At 36.3% G+C, this 19,589-nt stretch overlaps 1 protein-coding gene across 1 annotated transcript; it reads left to right on the top strand.

The window, feature by feature from the left end:
- The first annotated feature begins 28 nt into the window (after positions 1–28).
- Positions 29–18,976, top strand: LOC117295807 (myeloid-derived growth factor-like). Its single transcript, XM_033778570.1, has 5 exons — positions 29–199; positions 1,550–1,600; positions 2,331–2,474; positions 3,216–3,276; positions 17,957–18,976. Exons 1-5 carry the CDS (start codon positions 29–31, stop codon positions 18,040–18,042), a joined length of 513 nt encoding a protein of 170 aa, XP_033634461.1. The 3' UTR covers positions 18,043–18,976.
- The last annotated feature ends 613 nt before the right edge of the window (positions 18,977–19,589 follow it).

Raw genomic sequence — 19,589 nt, 5'->3', positions numbered from 1 at the left:
GATAGAGGGCGCTGTAATTCTAAGCAAAATGGCCGCGCCCACGTACAACAACAAAGCTGGAAAGCTCATCTGTTTTTACATCAATTTACTCTTAATTACTCTTATTTTACTTTGTAAAGGCATTTCATGTAATTCATCACTTTCTGAACATTTTGATGTAAAACCTGGAGGACAAGTGTGGACTGTAGTAAAGGAATTGGTAACTTGTTTCTATTTTTCATTCATCCTGATCCTATTATTAAAATTCGTAAGTCCCACCTTCTCCTGTGTGTGGCTGTTGGGCGCAAACTTCAATCCTCGCGCAAACTTCAGCCTCCGCTAGCGCTGAGCGCGCAAGCTTGATGGCCCGATTTAAATTTGTGCGCGCAGGTTTTAGCCTGCGCACAAGATGCTCCACGCAAATTTCAAGCCTTGCGCAAATTTGGTGCTGTCAACACTGTCACTGTCAGTTGAACATTTGTTTTGACCGGCTTTTGTGTCGAAATACAAATCGAAATGCATTCCTGCAACTTTATATTCCACATCATACTTTTTTAAAAAGAATCCTTGAGAATTTAAAATGGGTCTTTATTATAAAGAGTAAAACTAAGGAACTGGGCAAGCAAGCGTACAGTACGCCGACTTACGGCTACGCGGCACCCTATCACTTTATCAGGTAATTTTATACAGTGCACTTCATGTCGAGCTCCATCCGCATGCGCAAATGTGCCAACTTTCTTAGTCACAGAAATGGCCACACAGGAGGTGGGGCATTTTATTTTAAAATAAAAGTTTCCTTATTAATTTTTTGAGCAAAATTTAGTGAAAAATGATATGTTGTTGATAGTTACTAAGAAAGTAAATTTGTAAAAATAGTGTTACTTTATCGAGGTTTATTAAGATATTATTATATTGCTGACAAAAACAATTAGAGACAAAGGTTTTTCAAACTTTCGAAAGATAGGCCCTGCAGAGTTCGTCATATATGTATGTGATTTGAACAATGGAAAAAAATTTCACATTCGCACTCGCAGTTGTACGGGTTTTAAAACTTTATTTGGATAGAAATTGTAAATTCAAAAAATAAAGTGTGAAGGCAACTTTCTAGAGACTAAAACTAGGCTTGTGGTGACCTTGACTTTGGAGTATGGGATGCCTGGTGGACTGACAAACAGAACACAATATGAACAGGAACAAAAATGAAAATATACATCCAACTGGTTTGAATGGAGACAAAAAGGCTAGACTATATAGAGGCTACACAGTCACAATGCAGTGCACTAGTTTTCACCTGAGCAGTTACATGTATTGACCCATTTCATCTGACGTCATCATCAGACAAATCTTAATTGCGCCATTCTGGTTGGCAATTTCACTGTGCGTTTTCATATATAGTCGCGTGTGACGCGCGTGCAAGGGGTCAATACATCAAGAAGTGGAATTTGTCGAGCTGAGTACCAGCTCTCTTAGACACGTGGATCCGATGATGGAAGATTACACTTGTAGATTCTACAAAAGATTACCGTATATTGATTTAGTATATTTGTCACTTGTCATCTTTTTCTTACAGGGAAGCTTCAAGTGCACGTTTGAGTATGCAGCTCAGGGAGGTACAAATGAGGTAAAGAAGTAAACAATTCAGTAGAGTTTCATTCAATATCTTTCTCAATATTGAGATCATGACTTAAATATGGGTTCTCATCTCAATAGTAGCCCACATTGCTGGGCTTTTTATGGCTCTCTTTTAAACTGTCTTATCGTCATGACAAGACCAAGAGAGCCAGCAGCCCAACAAGTGCTGCGTTGTTGCCAGCTTTTGCTTAATGGATGGGGTACTCTTCGTAGGACACAAAACGCAATATCCACAGATTTACATTAAACTTACACGGTTTGAAAATATTGGTGGTAGAAAGCTTCCCTTAAAAACAATGTCACAAAATTGTCTCAGTTTTACCATATAAAACGTGTTTAAATACCGTAATTAATGGTTATTACGTTTTACATGCTATAATAATTTTTGTGATATTGTTTTTCTCATTTCTCAAAAACTACAGCACCTCATCAAGTAATATTTTAAGGGAAGCTTTCTACCATCGTTGTCTTCAAGCTTAATGTAAATCTGATGACATGTTACAAAAAGTACCAAGACCCTTTGAAAAAAAAAAGGCTTGAGTCATCTCATTTTGTGATTTCAAATCTGTGTAATAATTATGTGTGTTGTACGTTCGTTTGTTTATTTGTATTAAGCATCTATAGAGTTTTGTGTTTGTGTTACAGAAGGTTAATTTGAATTACTTTGACATTACGATATTGTTACAACAAATTTTGAATGTAATGATTTAATTTTCCAGAAATGGTTGTTTGAGCTAACAAAGGCAGACTCAACATTTGTCTGTGATATCCAGCGTCCATCTGGTGTATCGTATCTCTTTTTCCAATCCTTCAAAGTTTCTGTCGACCTCAAAGGATCCCAGTTACAAGAAGCGGAACTTTTTGTAAGTTTGTTTTATTATGGCCTCATGTATATCTTTTCTGTTTCACAGCTTACAAATTTAGAAATAGAACAATTATTTTCAATCTAATTTATTTGTGTCTGAAATTGGACTAACATAATCAGGATATAAATTGTTCTAAAGACACTGGACACTATTGGTAATTGTCAAAGACCAGTCTTCTCACTGAGTGTATCTCAATATGCATAAAATAACAGATATGTGAAAAGTTGAGCTCAATTGGTAGTCGAAGTTGTGAGATAATACTGAAAGAAAAAAACACCCTTGTCACACGAAGTTGTGTGCTTTCAGATGCTTGATTCCGAGACCTCAAATTCTAAATCTGAGGTCTCGCAATCAAATTCGTGAAAAATTACTTCTTTCACGAAAACTACCTCACTTCAGAGGGAGCCGTTTTTCACAATGTTTTATACTATCAACCTCTCCCTATAACTCGTTACCAAGTAAGGTTTTATGCTAATAATTATTTTGAGTAATTACCAATAGTGTCCATGATGTAATTTTTCCTATTTGAATCTGTTTTTTTATACCTACAAAAAGTAGCAAGATTGTTAATAAGCAGCCTTGGGAGTAGGTGCCCCTGGTTGCAGTTGATTTGGGTTGACAAAGTGTAGCCCCCAGCCGATCCCCTCAAGTGGTCGTCCGTAGCCTTGTGAGGCCATCTCTATACAAAATATACAAATCAAAAAATGTTTGCTAGACAATTTATAATTTTTCTTACAGATGGATACAGACAATCATCTAAAGCAGGAAGAATTCATTGTAAACAAAGGCAAGAAAGAAGGTAAAATATTTCCCTTGTATATATTGAATCACCTCAACCAGGTTAGTTTCTGCATTTGAAGGGTCTGTGTACATTCGGTAATGACTATGAAGGTTAATGGCAATAAAAACTTGCTTGGTAAGAAGTAAAGCATCTTTGGATGGTGTAAAGCAGTTTCAGAAACATTTCTTTTTGAAGTACTGCGGATATAGGATCAGGTATCACTTTTTATCCCCGACAATTTGAATCTGAGAAGCATGACCGACAGTTACGTTTCTCAGATTGTGTATTTCAATTGCAGATTATTCTTCTTGTGTGGACGTCACCGCTCCAGTTTTTCGGCAATATCTCAAAAACGCTACCACCTTTTGAAATGATAGGGCCTATATTTCACATGTTAGCTTTATGGTATTTATCTACAACCATTCAGGATAGAAAAAAACAGTGCGTTCTAGTTACCAAAAGTATACAATCCCTTTAAACAAATAGTCACACTTAGTTTACAGCCTTCACTTAAGACTACCAGTACATATGACTGTTCAGTTTGTTTTATTGCTGGAAAATCAAGGGCCCATTATACCAATTAAAGTGTTAAAGGCAGTGGACACTATTAGTAATTGTCAAAGACTAGCCTTCACAATTGGTGTATCTCAACATAGGCATATTAATAACAAACCTGTGAAAATTTGAGCTCAATCGGTCATCGAACTTGCGAGATAATAATGAAAGAAAAAACACCCTTATCACACGAAGTTGTGTGCGTTTAATAGATGGTTGATTTCGAGACCTCAAGTTCTAAATCTGAGGTTTCAAAATCAAATGTATGGAAAATTACTTCTTTCTCGAAAACTATGGCACTTCAGAGGGAGCTGTTTCTCACAATGTTTTATATCACCAACCTCTCCCCATTACTTGTCACCAAGAAAGGTTTTATACTAACAATTATTTTGAGTAATTACCAATAGTGTCCGGTGCCTTTAAACAAATAGTCACACTTGGTTTACAGCCTTCACTCAAGACTACCAGTACATTTCAGTTTTTTTATTGCTGGAAAATCAAGGGCCCATTCAGACCAATTAAAGTGTTAAATATTTATATTATATGAAACCATGGAGGTAGAATTAGTGAACTGCTGTACTACTTCTGTAAGATATGAGCTGTTGTTTGATGTTTTGTTGGGTTCAAATTCCACTGGAGATGTGCTACTATTAAATCTTTAACTTCTTCCAGACCGGCGCCTTTGAATGTTTTCAGTAAAGTGCGCCTTGAAAATGCTGAAGTATTATTACTGTTAGAAATGAGCTGTTTGGATTGTGTTGGGTTCGAATCCCACTGGAAGTGTACTGCTACTGTGAGAAATGAGCTGTTGTTAGTTATTGGTCATTCTGGGGTTCGAAGGTTCGAAGGTTCTTTATGATGATTTATTCCCAGAAAATCTTAAATACTTTATTCCGTACTTTATAAAGCTATCAGTGTTTGGAAATACTGACGTTAATGGACTATTGATCGCGATTCTAGATTGTATTTGTACCTAAATTAAAAAAAAAGCAGACTTTTGTTAATTATAGAAATGGCTTCTTGTCACCATGCAAGCGTGATGAAGCCAGTTCGACAGATACTGGCCCTAAAATACTGAAAGATGTGGGTTCATATCCTTACCTAGGTCGCCTGTGGAGTTTTTTCCCCACAGTAATTTTGTGATTGAATGCAGGCCTTGATTTTCGTTATTGGAAGGACGCAGCAATTTTCCTCTGGTAAAGGGCACTTCTATCAGTAAAAGTACATGCCACCACGGCAGTTGATGTGGGTGCAGTAGGTTTATTCTGAGGCCTTTAATGTCAATATTTAAAAACCAAGGACAATAATTCTCCTAATTGGTGCCTTTTTTTTGGATAAGTTCATTTCAATTCAGATTGACGACACTTGTGATTTGGGAACGTGTGAAAGTAAATTTAAGTGTTGCGGTTCACGATCATAAAATATGGAATGAAAATTAATTTGAAGGCTAAAGATCATTGCATTATTTGTGAGTTGTGTTTGCCTACCTGCATGAATATCTCTGAATGAATACAAATGATTAGAGCACACTTGCGTTTCACCATCACAGTCATAAAAAATACCCCAAAATCATTTTTGAATAAGTGTAATTTCAAGAGTAATAATAGCTCTGTTTCAGTTAAGAGCCAAACCCTTATTAAAACAAAATTAATTAACTTTTTTTTCCCCCTCATCCTAAACCATGTCTTAATATTGTACATCACATAGGCATGATTACTTATTACAGTGAGTTCATCAGCTGTCAAGTTACGGCAACATAAATCCAACAGATGCTAGTTGCATATTCCTGTGATTTATTTTGTGTTTTATTTTCATCAGATGTAAGCCCCCCAAAAATCAATATTTACATCTGCATTAAACTCTCATATTATTTCCAAAAATGCCATACAGAAATTATTTTGTAATGTCATTAGTTGTAGCATCATTTCTGATCAACCATCTGTCAAATGGACTTATGAGATTTACTGTAAAAGGAAGGACTAATCCACTTAGTAAAAGGGTGAATTTGCTGTCAAATAAATATTAGGGACTAATCCATTTAGAAAGGGGGAGGGAAGCTCATGAACAGGTGACATAATTGTTGCTACTGTGTGTTGTCGCATACATCATGTATTAAGAAAATAAGGTTAGAATGGTATCACATGAAATAATGATTGATTAGTGGTAAACAGTGTCTGATATTGAATATTTAATCATAGTTCAGAACTTGATATTTAGAGTCAAGAGAATTGACAAGACCAGGATCTGAACCTGTGATCTCAATGGTTGAAAGTATAAGTGTGGAAACTAACCCATTTGGGATAAATGGGGTAGGGTTTTCAATTAGGGTACAAACTAACCCATTTGGGATAAGTTGGGTAGGGTTTCCAATTAGGGTACAAACTAACCCATTTGGGATAACTGGGGTAGGGTTTTCAATTAGGGTACAAACTACACCATTTGGGATAAATTGGGTAGGGCTTCCAATTAGGATACAAACTAACCCATTTGGGATAAATGGGGTCGGGTTTTCAATTAGGGTACAAACTAAACCATTTGGGATAAATGGGGTCGGGTTTTCAATTAGGGTACAAACTAAACCATTTTGGATAAATGGAGTAGGGTTTCCAATTAGGGTACAAACCCACCCATTTGGGATAATTGGGGTAGGGATTTCAATTAGGGTAGAAACTAACCCATTTGGGATAAATGGTGTAGGGTTTTCAATTAGGGTACAAACTAACCCGTTTGGGATAATTGGGGTAGGTTTTTCAATCAGGGCTGATTAATAATGAGGTTGTGGATTTGTAACCCTACTCAAGCTGTCAACCTTCCTTCGTGGAATCATGATTATTACCCTTATTGGGGTAGGGTTCCCAATTAAGGCACAGACTAACCCATTTGGGATATGGGGCTGATTGATAATGACAAGGTTGTGGATTTGTAACCTTACTGAGGTTGTCTGCCTTCATTGAATCATGATTACTACCCTTATTGGGGTAGGGTTCCCAACCAAGGTAAACAAAAACCAATCCATTTGGGATCATTTTGGGGTCATTATTACTACCCTCATTAGGGTATGGGGTAGTAGGGTTTCCATGCATGGTGAAAACTAAACCGTTTGGGAAAATTTTAGGACTTGAATTGGCATTTTACTTTTAGTGGCTAGAGATGTTTGATGTAGAGGAGGGTCCAATGGGAGATATCAAGTTATCTGAAGTTGTCTTTATCCATTTCCACTTTGTGACGAGCAACCCAAATAAAATAGAAATATTTTTTAAGAAGAGCAGGATGTAGTATAGCGCCCTCAGTGGTAGGGCAGATAACATGAGTTCCAGTAAATCTACGTAAAGTCAATGTTTTAAATTGGTGCACATGTAGGCCTATAGTTGTATATTGTAGGCTAGATTATTGCTGTTGTTCAGTTTTATAGTGAGCCATGTCTGTCTTAAATGACACTTCTGTCGCTGAATTATCGAATCTTGTGAAGATCTTGAGGGATGATTGTATAACTTGAAGCAACCATATTTAACGGTTTGAACGGGAGGTGATGTGACCCATATTGCTGCTAGACAGTGCTAGAAACATCGGGGCAAACCCCTTTTCATTACAATAACCGCACTAGGTTCTTTTACGTACTTTTATACACACCACACGGGGCATACGGCTTTTTGTCCCATCCGAAGGACGCTGACTATGGTTAAGTGTATAATAGAAGGTTATGCATTTCGTTTCATTTCTTTAAGTTTAACATAAGGGTAAATTCTAAAATAAGGATGGGTTGTTTGATCACTTTGATCATTTAACAAGAACTGTTATTTACAACTATGAAGACAAGACATTTAGGAAATAATATGCTTACCTGAAAAAATGTGAATAAATTCAACTTTTTGTTGTTGAAAATTATAATAATGCAACTATTATCAGTTTTCCACTGACACTCACCAGGGGTCGGAATGTCAAAAAATTCCAACATAATTCCTGATGCTTTTAGACTCCAGTATCTTCATGTGTGCATTTTGCATTCACACTTATCACTTAGTACATGAATCTTCTGAGAAAACTGGGTTGATTTGGACTGCCTCTCAGGAAAAAATGCCAAGCAAACTTCGACGAGTTTTAAACAAAATACACGTACAATGCATGTAATCATGTTTTGTAATTCGAGACTCAATTATCCAAAGAAGTAGGTCACTCTTTGAATAGTTCCTCGAGAAATATCTCTGATAAAAGTGGAATTTTTAGATGGGTTTTTACATTTCTTCTTGATCACACAATCCCATTTACTTAATTGACATCACGGATGAGGAATGTGATGTGATGTCCTGTCCAACACATGGATGGAGGAATTCTTCATTTTGTAAAGACGGGTAGAGATATCTCAAGTCACATTGGATAATCATTAATGCCTCAAAACCAGCAGTTGCTGCGCCCATGTAAAGGAAAAGTATATATAGTCTTAAAGGTGCACTCGATATTTAAAGGGGTACACAGTCTTACAGGGACATTTCACTCTAACGGGGATACTCAAGTATTAAAGGGTAACTGAAGTCTAACGCATAAACTTAAGTCTTAAAGGGGCACACAAGTCTTACCAAGAAATACAAGTATGAAAGGGGTACTTAAGATTTACCGAGAAACCCAAGTATTAAAGGAGTACTCGATCCTTATCAAGAAACTTAAGTATTAAAGGGCACTCAAGTCGTACGCATAAACTCAAGCCTTACCAAGAAATATAAGTATGAAAGGGGGACTCGAGCCTTACCAAGAAACTTAAGTATTAAAGGAGCACTCGAGCCTTACCATGAAACTAAAGTATTAAAGGGTCACTAAGTCTCACGCAGAAACTCAATTCTTCGAGGGACACTCAAGCCTTGTCAAGAAACGCAAGTGTTAAAGCAGCATTCAAGCCTTACCAAGAAGTTCACGTATATTAAAGCGGCACTCGAGCCTCATCATTGTGGTATCATTTGATTACATGTTGTTGTCTGAGTCGCTGTCACTGTCTGTGTTGCTGTCATTGTTGTTGTTGATGTTTTTTTCCCTAATTTTATCTGCCTCATCAAATTCCTCATTCCACAATATGTACCACAAAAAACGCCAATTCATTCACATCAAATTCTTTAAAAAAATTGTTTTACAATTGTTTTGATGACATCAAATAAATTACAAATCATTTATTCAAATTAATTTGTCATCTTTTATCCTTTTTCAATATCTAAATTGATTTCTTTGGTGATGGAAAATTCAGGAAATAAGAATGACGTAAAGCAAATCATATTCACCAGATGTTTCCTCTCAAACATAAAAAAAAGCAGTTAATTCTACCGGAAAGTTTTCTATTTCTACTTTTACAAAAGGATTGTAAAGTCTGTTTGTTGACACAGACCTAACGAATGGCACTTAAGATCTCACCAGTGTTTATTGTTTCAGTAATAAGTGGTTTTATAATTAAATTTGTCTAGCCTATAAGTAGTTTGCTTAATGAATGTAAAACAATGCTGAGTGGTGCATTCGATGCCTAATTAAGAAGTGCCTATATATATACAAAGACGCGTGCTGTCAATGTTTTGTGCACTGGCGTGAAATGTTGATGATTAAAATGAAATATTTGAGGCTTGGCTTGATGGGGGTCCATTTAGATTCAGGTTCAAGAGCTATACCTGAGAATGGTTGCAGTATTATGAACCCGTCTTTTTAAAGGAGAAGGTGAGGTATACCTTTGGTAATTTTTTAGACAATTACCAACATTGTCCAGCGTCTTTAAAGACACTGGACACTATTGGTAGTTGTCAAAGACTAGTCTTCAAAGTTGGTGTATCTCAACATATGCATAAAATAACAAACCTGTGAAAATTTGAGCTCAATTGGTCGTCGATGTTGCGAGATAATAATGAAAGAAAAAACACCCTTGTCACACGAAGTTGTGTGCGTTTAGATGGGTGATTTCGAGACCTTAAATTCTAATCTGAGGTCTCGAAATCAAATTCGTGGAAAACTACTTCTTTCTCGAAAACTATGTCACTTCAGAGGGAGCCATTTCTCACAATGTTTTATATCATCAACCTCTCCCCATTACTCGTCACCAAGTAAGGTTTTATGCTAATAATTATTTTGAGTAATTATCAATAGTGTCCACTGCCTTTAAAACAATCGAAGGGTTACAAAAACTCAATGACTTTACTTCGCCTTTAGGTTAAACTCAGAGATACAAGGGCGAACCACAAACTAAAATCCAATTGTAGATTTAATTGAAGTTTAAGACAATGTAAGTAATTTGATCCTTATACATCTTCCTTAATTATTTCTACAAGGACTTCGTTGAGCTGCATCCTAAACCAGTTTGTTATTTGATTGCCACAGGACAGCTGTAAGATAAAACTCAATTCAAAACGTAATTACATTATCATGTAAGATAGATCAAAAGGAAATCACATCAATTTAATCAACTATTGTTTGTGATTTGTATAAATTTGTACAATCAAATAATGCGAGACTTGAGTTTGTAATCTAGAGAGATACTAGACACTAGAGACACTTTTGGTCATTTCTCAAAATAATTCTTGGCACAAATACTTACTTGATAACGAGCTAAGGATAGCTGTTAGTGTAATAGTGAGAAACGGCTCCCTCTGAAGTAATGTATTTTTTGAGAGAGAGGTAATTTCTCACCCAAATGTTTAAAGACTTCAGGCCTGAAGCCCTTTATAGTCAGTCATCTGAAAGCACACAAACTTGTGCAACAAGGGTGTTTTCTTTTCTTTTTCTTTTGCAACTTTGATGACCAATTGAGTCCAAATTTTCACAGGTTTGTAACTGTTTGCTTTAGTTGGGATACACCAAGTGAGAATACTGGGCCCAATTTCATAGAGCTGCTTAAGCACAATATTTTGCTTAAGCAAAAAATTCATTGCTTAGTAAAATCAGATTACCAGCCAAGATACCACTCAATTGTTATGCTAAGTAAACAACAGCTAAATACTATTAGTCATAAGCAATGTATATGGCATGAAATTTTAGCCAGTAACATGTGTAAAATAAGCGAGCTATTTTCGCAGCTCTATGAAATTGGCCCCTGGTATTTGACAATAAAGGTAGTAAGACGCCTACAGCCGCTATAGCCTAAAGCTTTTTTGAGAAGAAAATCACTTTGAGGTGGTGGTCATGTAAAAGGACATCAGTTTGTATATGCCCCCAAAATTACGACAGTAACGGTTCTCATTTTGTGTATTACTAATATTATTCTTCCTGTCTGGACATAATTTGCTCCGGATGTTAAGCGATATCTCAAAAACGCGACCACCTTTTGAAATTTTCACTGGTTAGTTTTATTGTGTACATCTATTAAAAGCAGTGGACACTATTGGTAATTACTCAAAATAATTTTCAGCATAAAACCTCACTGGGTAACGAGCAATGGGGGAGAGGTTGATAGTATACAACATTGTGAGAAACGGCTCCCTCTGAAGTGACGTAGTTTTCGAGAAAGAAGTAATTTTCCACGATTTTGATTCCGAGACCTCAAGTTAAGAATTTGAGGTCTCGAAATCAAGCATCTGAAAGCACACGACATCGTCACAACAATGGTGTTTTTTTCTTTCATTATTATCTCGCAACTTTGTCGACCAATTGAGCTCAAATGTTCACAGGTTGGTTAATTTACGCATGTGTTGAGATTCAATAAGACTGATGGTCTTTGACAATTACCAATAATGTCCACTGTCCAGGGTCTTTAAATGCGAGACTCGGATTGTGTAATCTATAGGGAGATATCTCTTTAATGCTTTTACTAAATCGTAAAGACATCTGCACAATATCATTGGGATTTCAATGTATAAATGGGGATCAAGGGTCAGACTTGGGATTGGACAAAACAGCAGTATCGAATTTCTTTTCCCTTGGCTTGACTTGTAAGTAACCATTCTGCTGCAATCACATTGTGAGAGGTTCCCACTCCTTTCCTTTGTTACTGATTTACCCAAACCATAGTGGGATTCTAGCTGGTTATGCAGGATTATAGGGAAGGTTCACGTTTGGTGACCACTCTTAAAATATAATGCAATACAATCTTTCTTGCTGAGAAGTACAGCAGCTTGCAAAAGCATTTTGAGAATAATTTCACTTTGAAGTAATGTGATTATGGAAAAGCACATAAGTTTTGTATCTCAAAATTTGAATCACAGAAGCATTGATGATTACTGACAGTAACGTTTCTCAGATTGTGTATTCCTATTACGGAGTATTCTTCCTGCGTGGATATTTTTTACGAGTTTTAAATTTAGACAAAGTTGTTTTGATAAATTTGAGATCATTAAAGGCAGTGGACACTATTGGTAATTACTCAAAATAATTATTAACATAAAACTTTATTTGGTAATGGGGATAGGTTGATAGTATTAAACATTTTGAGGAATGGCTCCCTCTGAAGTGACGTAGTTTTCGAGAAAGAAGTAATTTTCCACGAATTTGATTTCGAGACCTCAGAATTAGATTTGGAGGTCTCGAAATCAAGCATCTGAAAGCACACAACTTCGTGTGACAATGGTGTGTTTTTTTTCTTTCATAGTTATCTCGCAACTTCTAGGACCAATTGAGCTCAATTTTTCACAGGTTTGTTGTTTTATGCATATGTTGAGATACACCAAGTGAGAAGACTGGTCTTTGACAATTACCAATAGGGTCCAGCGTCTTTAATACCTCACTTCTTATCTGGATTTTCAAAATGAAAAAAAAAAAAAATTGACAACCTGTTGTGATAACATTTTCACAGTTTGTATATATTCATGACCAGAAGATTGGAATGAAAGTTCCCATCTGAAATTCTGACACCTTTCATCACATTCTGACTATCAATTCAATAAATATTTGTATTCTGTCAGGCAATATCGGTTCAATTTGTGAACCTATGAATATTTTGCATAATACATTCGTTCCAAAAACAATCAAACGTTCACAGCTTTTTTTTTCGTTTTGCGATTTACCCAAACATCACTGCGAGGTTTTTGACTTTGTTTTAGTTTCTGGATGACAAGGTTTTCAACCCACCCGATGGGGTTTTATTCTGAATTTTAATAACCGTATTAACAGAAAGTTTATATCGGGCTAACATTAGGCTTCGTAGAAAGAAGATTTTTTTTCTTTTATATATTTTACATATTTTGTTTTCTGTGACGACAATGTACTGTGATTTAATATGCATTCAATAGTTATTTTCCCACTTTCATCCTATTATTTTTCTCAGTCTTCAAACGTCTACGTTGGTTTATAAAACAACATTGTGCAAATAGGAACATATTGTTTCATGAAAATTTAGTTGTTGTTTTAAAGACACTGGACACTATTGGTATAAGTGTCAAAGACCAGTCTGCTCACTTGGTGTATCTCAACATATGCACACATTAACATATTCGTCGAAGTTGCGAGATAACAATGGAAGAAAAAACACCAAATTTGAGGAAATACTTCAGAGGGAGCTGTTTCTCACAATGTTTTATACTACCAATAGCTCTCCATTACTCGTTACCAAGTAAGTTTTTATGCAAAAACAATTATTTTGAGTAATTACCAATAGTGTCCACTACCTTTAAAAATAAAGTTTTACTTATAATTATTTCATGACAGCGTATTTCTAATAATAACTAAGTTTTACTGACAGTAATTTTGTTTACAATTATCGTACTGTATAACAAAAACTTGTTACAAAAACTTTCCTGATTTCAGGATTTCCAGAAGATCTCCTTGAGCATTGCAATATTCTTGAAAGAAGTTAAAGCAATCATAAAAGGGAGACATAAATAGTCCACGTTGTGTTCAAACTTGTATAGTTTTGTATTTATGATGAACAGACTATGCAAACCTTGTTGTAAACCCCTGGAAGGAGGGCTCGGTTTTACAAAGCACTGGGATTCATCTAAAATGCAGGGGTGTTTTTTCTCTCATTATTGTCTCGCAACTTCGACGACCAATTGAGTTCAATTTTGCACAGGTTTGTTATTTATGCATATGTTGAGATACACCAATTTAGAAGAATGGTCTTTGACATTTGCCAATAGTGTCCAGTGTCTTTAAGATGAGTTTCCAATATCACCAATGTATTGTGACGTCACACTTTGCTTAGCAATTAAGACTGATTCTCATACAAGATCAAATTTAGCGCTTTGTGAATTCGGCCCCTGGGTCCTGAACCCTGATAAATAAAATTACTGATGACTGCAACTGAAATGTTTAAAATAATTACATACCACGCTGCTCCTTATCTTGAAAGTTAAACTTCCCCTTGAAATTGTCCACTTCTTATACACACAGCAATGTATAATGTCCTCAAATGTTTACAAAGTAAGTCGACACAAATTACAGAGGAGTGAGCGACTCGAGTGTGTCAACTGTTCAGGGCAATAAAACAACTTGTACAGTGTAAACAGTGTGGCGTGCCGTGTGTTGTATAAGGTGTAATTAGTTTTTAAAGTCAATATTCCCAGCCCCGTCTGCTGGTTAGAGCCTTCATGTTTAACGATATTAGAGTTTGTGATGCCATCAAGGGGAGGGGTTGGGGTTCCTTAGGGGGCCCTCTTCCCATTACCTCTTTCCAATTGACATTCATAAATACCTCGGACAGTTTCGCTATTCCTATTGGTGGAGAGCGCGTCACGTGGGTGTGTATAAACCTTTGTTTATGACCAGTAAAAAGTGTTGAAACATGGGCGTGACACGTGAGCTTGCACCTGTTCTTATAAGACAGTTTCTTCATTCCTATTGGTCGAGAGCAACGGCTGAAACAGTTGCGGCACATCACGCGATACGCGCGACGCGCACAGCATTCCCTTATAAGGAGTTGTTTACCCGAGGGCGGAGGAGGGCTTTACCATTTCATAGCTGGAATGGTGTTGTGTTGAAAGAAATCATTGAACAATACAATTTTTGCATTTATTTCACTTTTTGACCAAAAAGTGTGGATGTTTTTGACCGAAAAGGTATTTATGAATGGGAATCAAAGTGTGTTGAATCGGTTTTCAACTAGTGGTTTAAACCCGCCGAGGCCTGGTTCCTCGTTGGGATTAAACCACTAGTTGAAAACCTCTTCACCACACATTGATTCCCTTTTTTAAAACAAATGTTTTTTTTTACGGGAAATAGGTTCGAGCAGAGAGGCAGGTAGCACATTTCCATGTTGGGTAGCTTTGGTAAATTTCTTAGTTATCGGGCATGCCCGAGTGCCTGTTGAATTTGTTACATGGTAACTGAGCTGTTTCGAATTGTTGAATGTTAAAATAATGTTCAACATTGACATCCACTTTGACAACTCCATTATCAGAGCTACCCCCTCCACCCCACCCCCTCCACCCCACCGCCTCGTGTCGTGTCCGTCACTTCCATACGTATATCTTTACACATCATCTTGACTTTCTTCTTTGACTCGATGCAACGACGAGGCTATAGAAGAAAAGAGTCTGCTCCCTTGGCCTAAAAGAGGAGACCAGACAAAGGTCTGAGCTACCCCCCCCCCCCCAGTGCCCGTCACTTGGCCTTCTCTCTTTCCACATCTTGAATGTCCTCCACGAGGCTAGCATGTAGTCTGATCCCTTGTCGCTGGGTGCAAAGGTTACCAGACAAAGGTAGCAACGTGAGTTAATACTGGATCCTTTGTTATAGATCTTTTTTTCAAAATCTCTTGAATGTCCTCTATTTAAACACCATGCAACGACCACGAGTCTTGAATGTCTTCTATTTCAACACCATGCAACGCTAGTCAGGTCCCTTGTTTGTCACTGGGTACGGGAAACCAGTCATACATCGATCCTTTGTGTAAACACAATGCAACGCAAATTAAGTTAGAATGAAAAATTAGTCTAGGCCCTTGTCACTGAATGCAGGATACCAGACAAAGGTAGCGACGTATTTTAATACACGGAACCTTTGTTTTGGCATTGACCTTCGTTGGTTCTCCTCGTACGTGACTTGTGTTTCTTGTCCTTACCTCTGACTCTGGCCAACCGTGTTCGTGTAGTCAGGACACTTGTCAATGGGTACAGGATACCAGACAAAGGTAGCAACGTATGTTAATACACGGAGCCTTTTTGTCAAGGCATTGACCTTCGTTGGTTCTCCTCGTACGTGACTTGTGTTTCTTGTCCTTACCTCTGACTCTAGCCAACCGTACTCATGTTCATTGACTATTATTTACCTCCCTGCACCGACACGTAATCAGACAATAACAATGTCACCATCTCGTGAAACTCAAGACTGTCTGATAAAAAAATACTTCCCTTCTTAAAATATTTATAAAATGATGATATCGGGATGCTTTGTTCACGAATACCAGGAAAACATGTTTAGTGTTAAGCTTTTATTATGGTTTAATCTTAAAAATATACTAAGAAATGTTTTCGTACGAATTAGTTTTTGACATAATCGACCACATTCTGTTTTCGCGTAGTCCAAAATAGTATGTCGCTCGTTTCATTACCTTTCCCTTTTAAAGGCAGTGGACACTATTGGTAATTACTCAAAATAATTACTCGCAACCTTACTTGGTAACGAGTAATGGGGAACTGTTTTCTATATAGATAATCGATCACATTCTGTATCCTCTTAATCCAAAATAGTATGTCGCTCATTTTACTATATTACTAAAAACACAAGCCTATTGATAAAGAAACAGTTACATTATTGTGTACAATATTGAAAACATGTGAATTAACAGCTGATCGTGAGATTGGTTGACGAATATTAAGAAAATAGGTTTTGTGTTTAGTTAAGTCGCCTAAAATAAACTGAGAAATCTGTTTTGCTGTAGATAATCAATCACATCTGTTTTCTATGTCCAAAATAGTAATCCGCTCTTTCTATTATCTTTTTTCCGTTAAAAAAAGACCAGCGAGCATGTTTTTTTTTCCAGTGTTGATTCTTGCACAGCTGACATGTGTTTACAAAACTAGACGAATTTAATTAATAAACAAGAGTCTTTAAAAATCGAATGTGGTTTTTAAAGCAATCGCACAACATCGGTAAACAGTATTGTCATAAGGCCCACACTTCGTGTATCACAACTTATATATAAAATAACAAACAAGTGAAAATTTAGGCTCAATCGGTCATCGTAGTTGGGAGAAAATAACGGGAAAACCCACCCTTGTTTCCGCACGTTTTGCCGTGTCACGACATGTGTTTAAATTAAATCCGTTACTCTCGATATCGAGAATTGATAATTGTTTTAATGTTTTCTCAAAAAGCAAAGCATTTCATGAAATTATATTTCAAGGGAAGTCTTTCACCATTACCTTTCTGTAAACCCTGTAAGTTATTTGTAAATCTGTGAACTTTTAGTTTTTGTTCTGTTCAGAACGTATCCGATGGCTTTAAACACACTTTTTTCTGAAAACTTGGTAATTTGTTTAATAAATCTTCCCCTAGTATAAATAATGTGAAATCCTTTCATATTCATTTTATCCAGAATTAGACTGTTTGTATGTACCATCTATATCAATAATCTACATTTACTGCTCCATAACTAAACGTAAATGATTCTAGATGATACTGTTCATCTAAGGCAGCATCTGCTCCTCCCAAAATTTACAATATAGGCCTACCATTTTTTTTTAAAGAGAAAGTAAAGCTCTGGTTTTTGGAACCGTTCGAATGTCCTAATCCTACATGAACGTAGATATATTAAATAAACTAAGCCGTGAAAACTGCATTTTACAAATTGCATGCTCGCATTTTTTGAGTTTTCGTCGAAAATCCGGAGCGGTTATGTCCATGGAGGAAGTAACAGGAATACTTAATCTCAGAAACGTATCCGACATAAACCCTTCTCAGATTAAAATAGGGGTAAAAAGGGCATATCTTTCCCATAGCCACATTACTTTAAAGTGAAATAATTCTCAAGATGCTAGGCATGAGTGACTTTATTGCCTTTAGTTTTAAGAGTGATTACCAAACGTGTAACCTTCCCTTAAAGGTGTTTTTGAAATTCAGACGGCCTGAATATTCGAAGATTTTTGTTTATATAACTGTACCATTAAACACATGTCTGCAAGTCTGCTGAAGGTTTGGATCTTGATTTTGAGAGCTGCTTTTCATGATGGTTCTGCTCACATCTACTTATAACATCATCTTTTGTCATATTTTCCCCCACTCCTCTTCTTTTTGTGTTGTCCCTATACAGTCACCCACAACGAAGGTAAATTCAATTCTAAGCTTTCACGGGTGCTTTTAATCGCTGACGTAGACAACCCAAGGACAGATCTCTGAAGACCGAGAGAGAGTATATGGAAAGATGGAGAGAGATAGAAAATGATGGTCTAGACCGGGTGAGGAAACAAGCGATGTTCAAAAATTAAAAGCCTTGAGTTTATTTCAGTTATCTGCCTTAGTTGCTCCAAGTCAACGATCATTTGCTTCACTTGGAAAGCGGACATCTTTGGGGAAACGTTCATCGACCGAGTAACTTACGTGTTAAGGTGTCACACTTAAATGAACAAGTCTTAACTAGCTTATCAAACATTCCATATGTATACAGTTGAAACTGGGTTAGTGTGGGGGAGGGGGGTCCTCAAATCAAATTTACATAAGAAATCTTAATTTTGTGTTAAATTGTTTGATAAAATAAAACAAACTTAAACAGTAGGCCTACTTTCTTTTATGAAATAGAGGTTAGGGGTCAATGAGATTAATCTTGATAACAATGAATTGTCAAATATTGCAGTCATATTTTAGTCAACTCCCGTTAAAATTTACACAACACTCTAGTGAACATCCCCCAAAAAAATAATAATTTGGAATCTGGAAGATTATTTCATAATTTCCCTGAACAAAAATGTATAATTAAAAAAATGTTATAATGATTATGGTGCCTTTTAGAACGATTGAAATTGAAATGAGTTCATTTGGTATTACGGGTTGAAATGCTGCTTTATTATTACAACAATGTTGCCAGGCAACAGAATAAACTACCAAGGAGTTGTTATAGGTTAACAGATTAGTTTAACTCTGCGTTGGGCTTAGAGCCAGGCCTACTGTACAAAAAAAATGCATTATTGAAAGTCATTGAAACTATTCTTTCTTTTATTCTACCAATAGGCCTATCTCATCAAATGTTTTATGGTCTGGCTTAACATGAAATTTTGTAGAATGTATTAAAGGCAGTAGACACTATTGGTAATTACTCAAAATAATTATTGGCATAAAACCTTACTTGGTGACGAGTAATGGGGAGAGGTTGATGGTATAAAACATTGTGAGAAACGGCTCCCTCTGAAGTGCCATAGTTTTAGAGAAAGACGTAATTTTCCACGAATTAGATTTCGAGACCTCGGATTTAGAACTTGAGGTCTCGAAATCAACCATCTAAACGCCCACAACTTCGTGTGACAAGGATGTTTTTTTCTTTCATTATTATCTCGCAAGTTCGATGACCGATTGAGCTAAAATTTTCACAGGTTTGTTATTTTATGCTTATGTTGAGATACACCAACTGAGAAGGCTAGTCTTTGACAATTACCAATAGTGTTAACGGCTTTTAAATTTTAACTTCTATTTGTTGGTGAGTAGTTACCTTTTTACAAAAATATTTGGTCATTGCATCCTTGTGTGGTAGTCGAGAACACACAAAGACAGAATACTAATTACTTATTCGTCAATCATTAATCAGTTTGTACGTAAAACGCCACCGTGCAGTAACCTCAATTGTTTCATGATTTCTCATCAATAAGTAACTGGCTAAATAAGACCACATAAAAAAGCAATGTAAGAATGAAACTGTATTTTCAAGAAACATACTTTATGAATAAATTGTCCGA

Source organism: Asterias rubens, chromosome 10, assembly GCF_902459465.1.
Source record: "Asterias rubens chromosome 10, eAstRub1.3, whole genome shotgun sequence".
NCBI lineage: Eukaryota > Metazoa > Echinodermata > Asteroidea > Forcipulatida > Asteriidae > Asterias > Asterias rubens.
Note: the sequence above shows the minus strand (reverse complement) of the source record. Positions and strands in the feature narration are given on the sequence as shown.

Coding starts and splice junctions, on each gene's coding strand:
- LOC117295807 (XM_033778570.1), top strand. CDS start 29: ATGGCCGCGCCCACGTACAACAACAAAGCTGGAAAGCTCATCTGTTTT. Junction 1,601..2,330: donor CTCAGGGAGGTACAAATGAG/GTAAAGAAGTAA, acceptor TTAATTTTCCAG/AAATGGTTGTTTGAGCTAAC. Junction 2,475..3,215: donor TACAAGAAGCGGAACTTTTT/GTAAGTTTGTTT, acceptor TTTTTCTTACAG/ATGGATACAGACAATCATCT.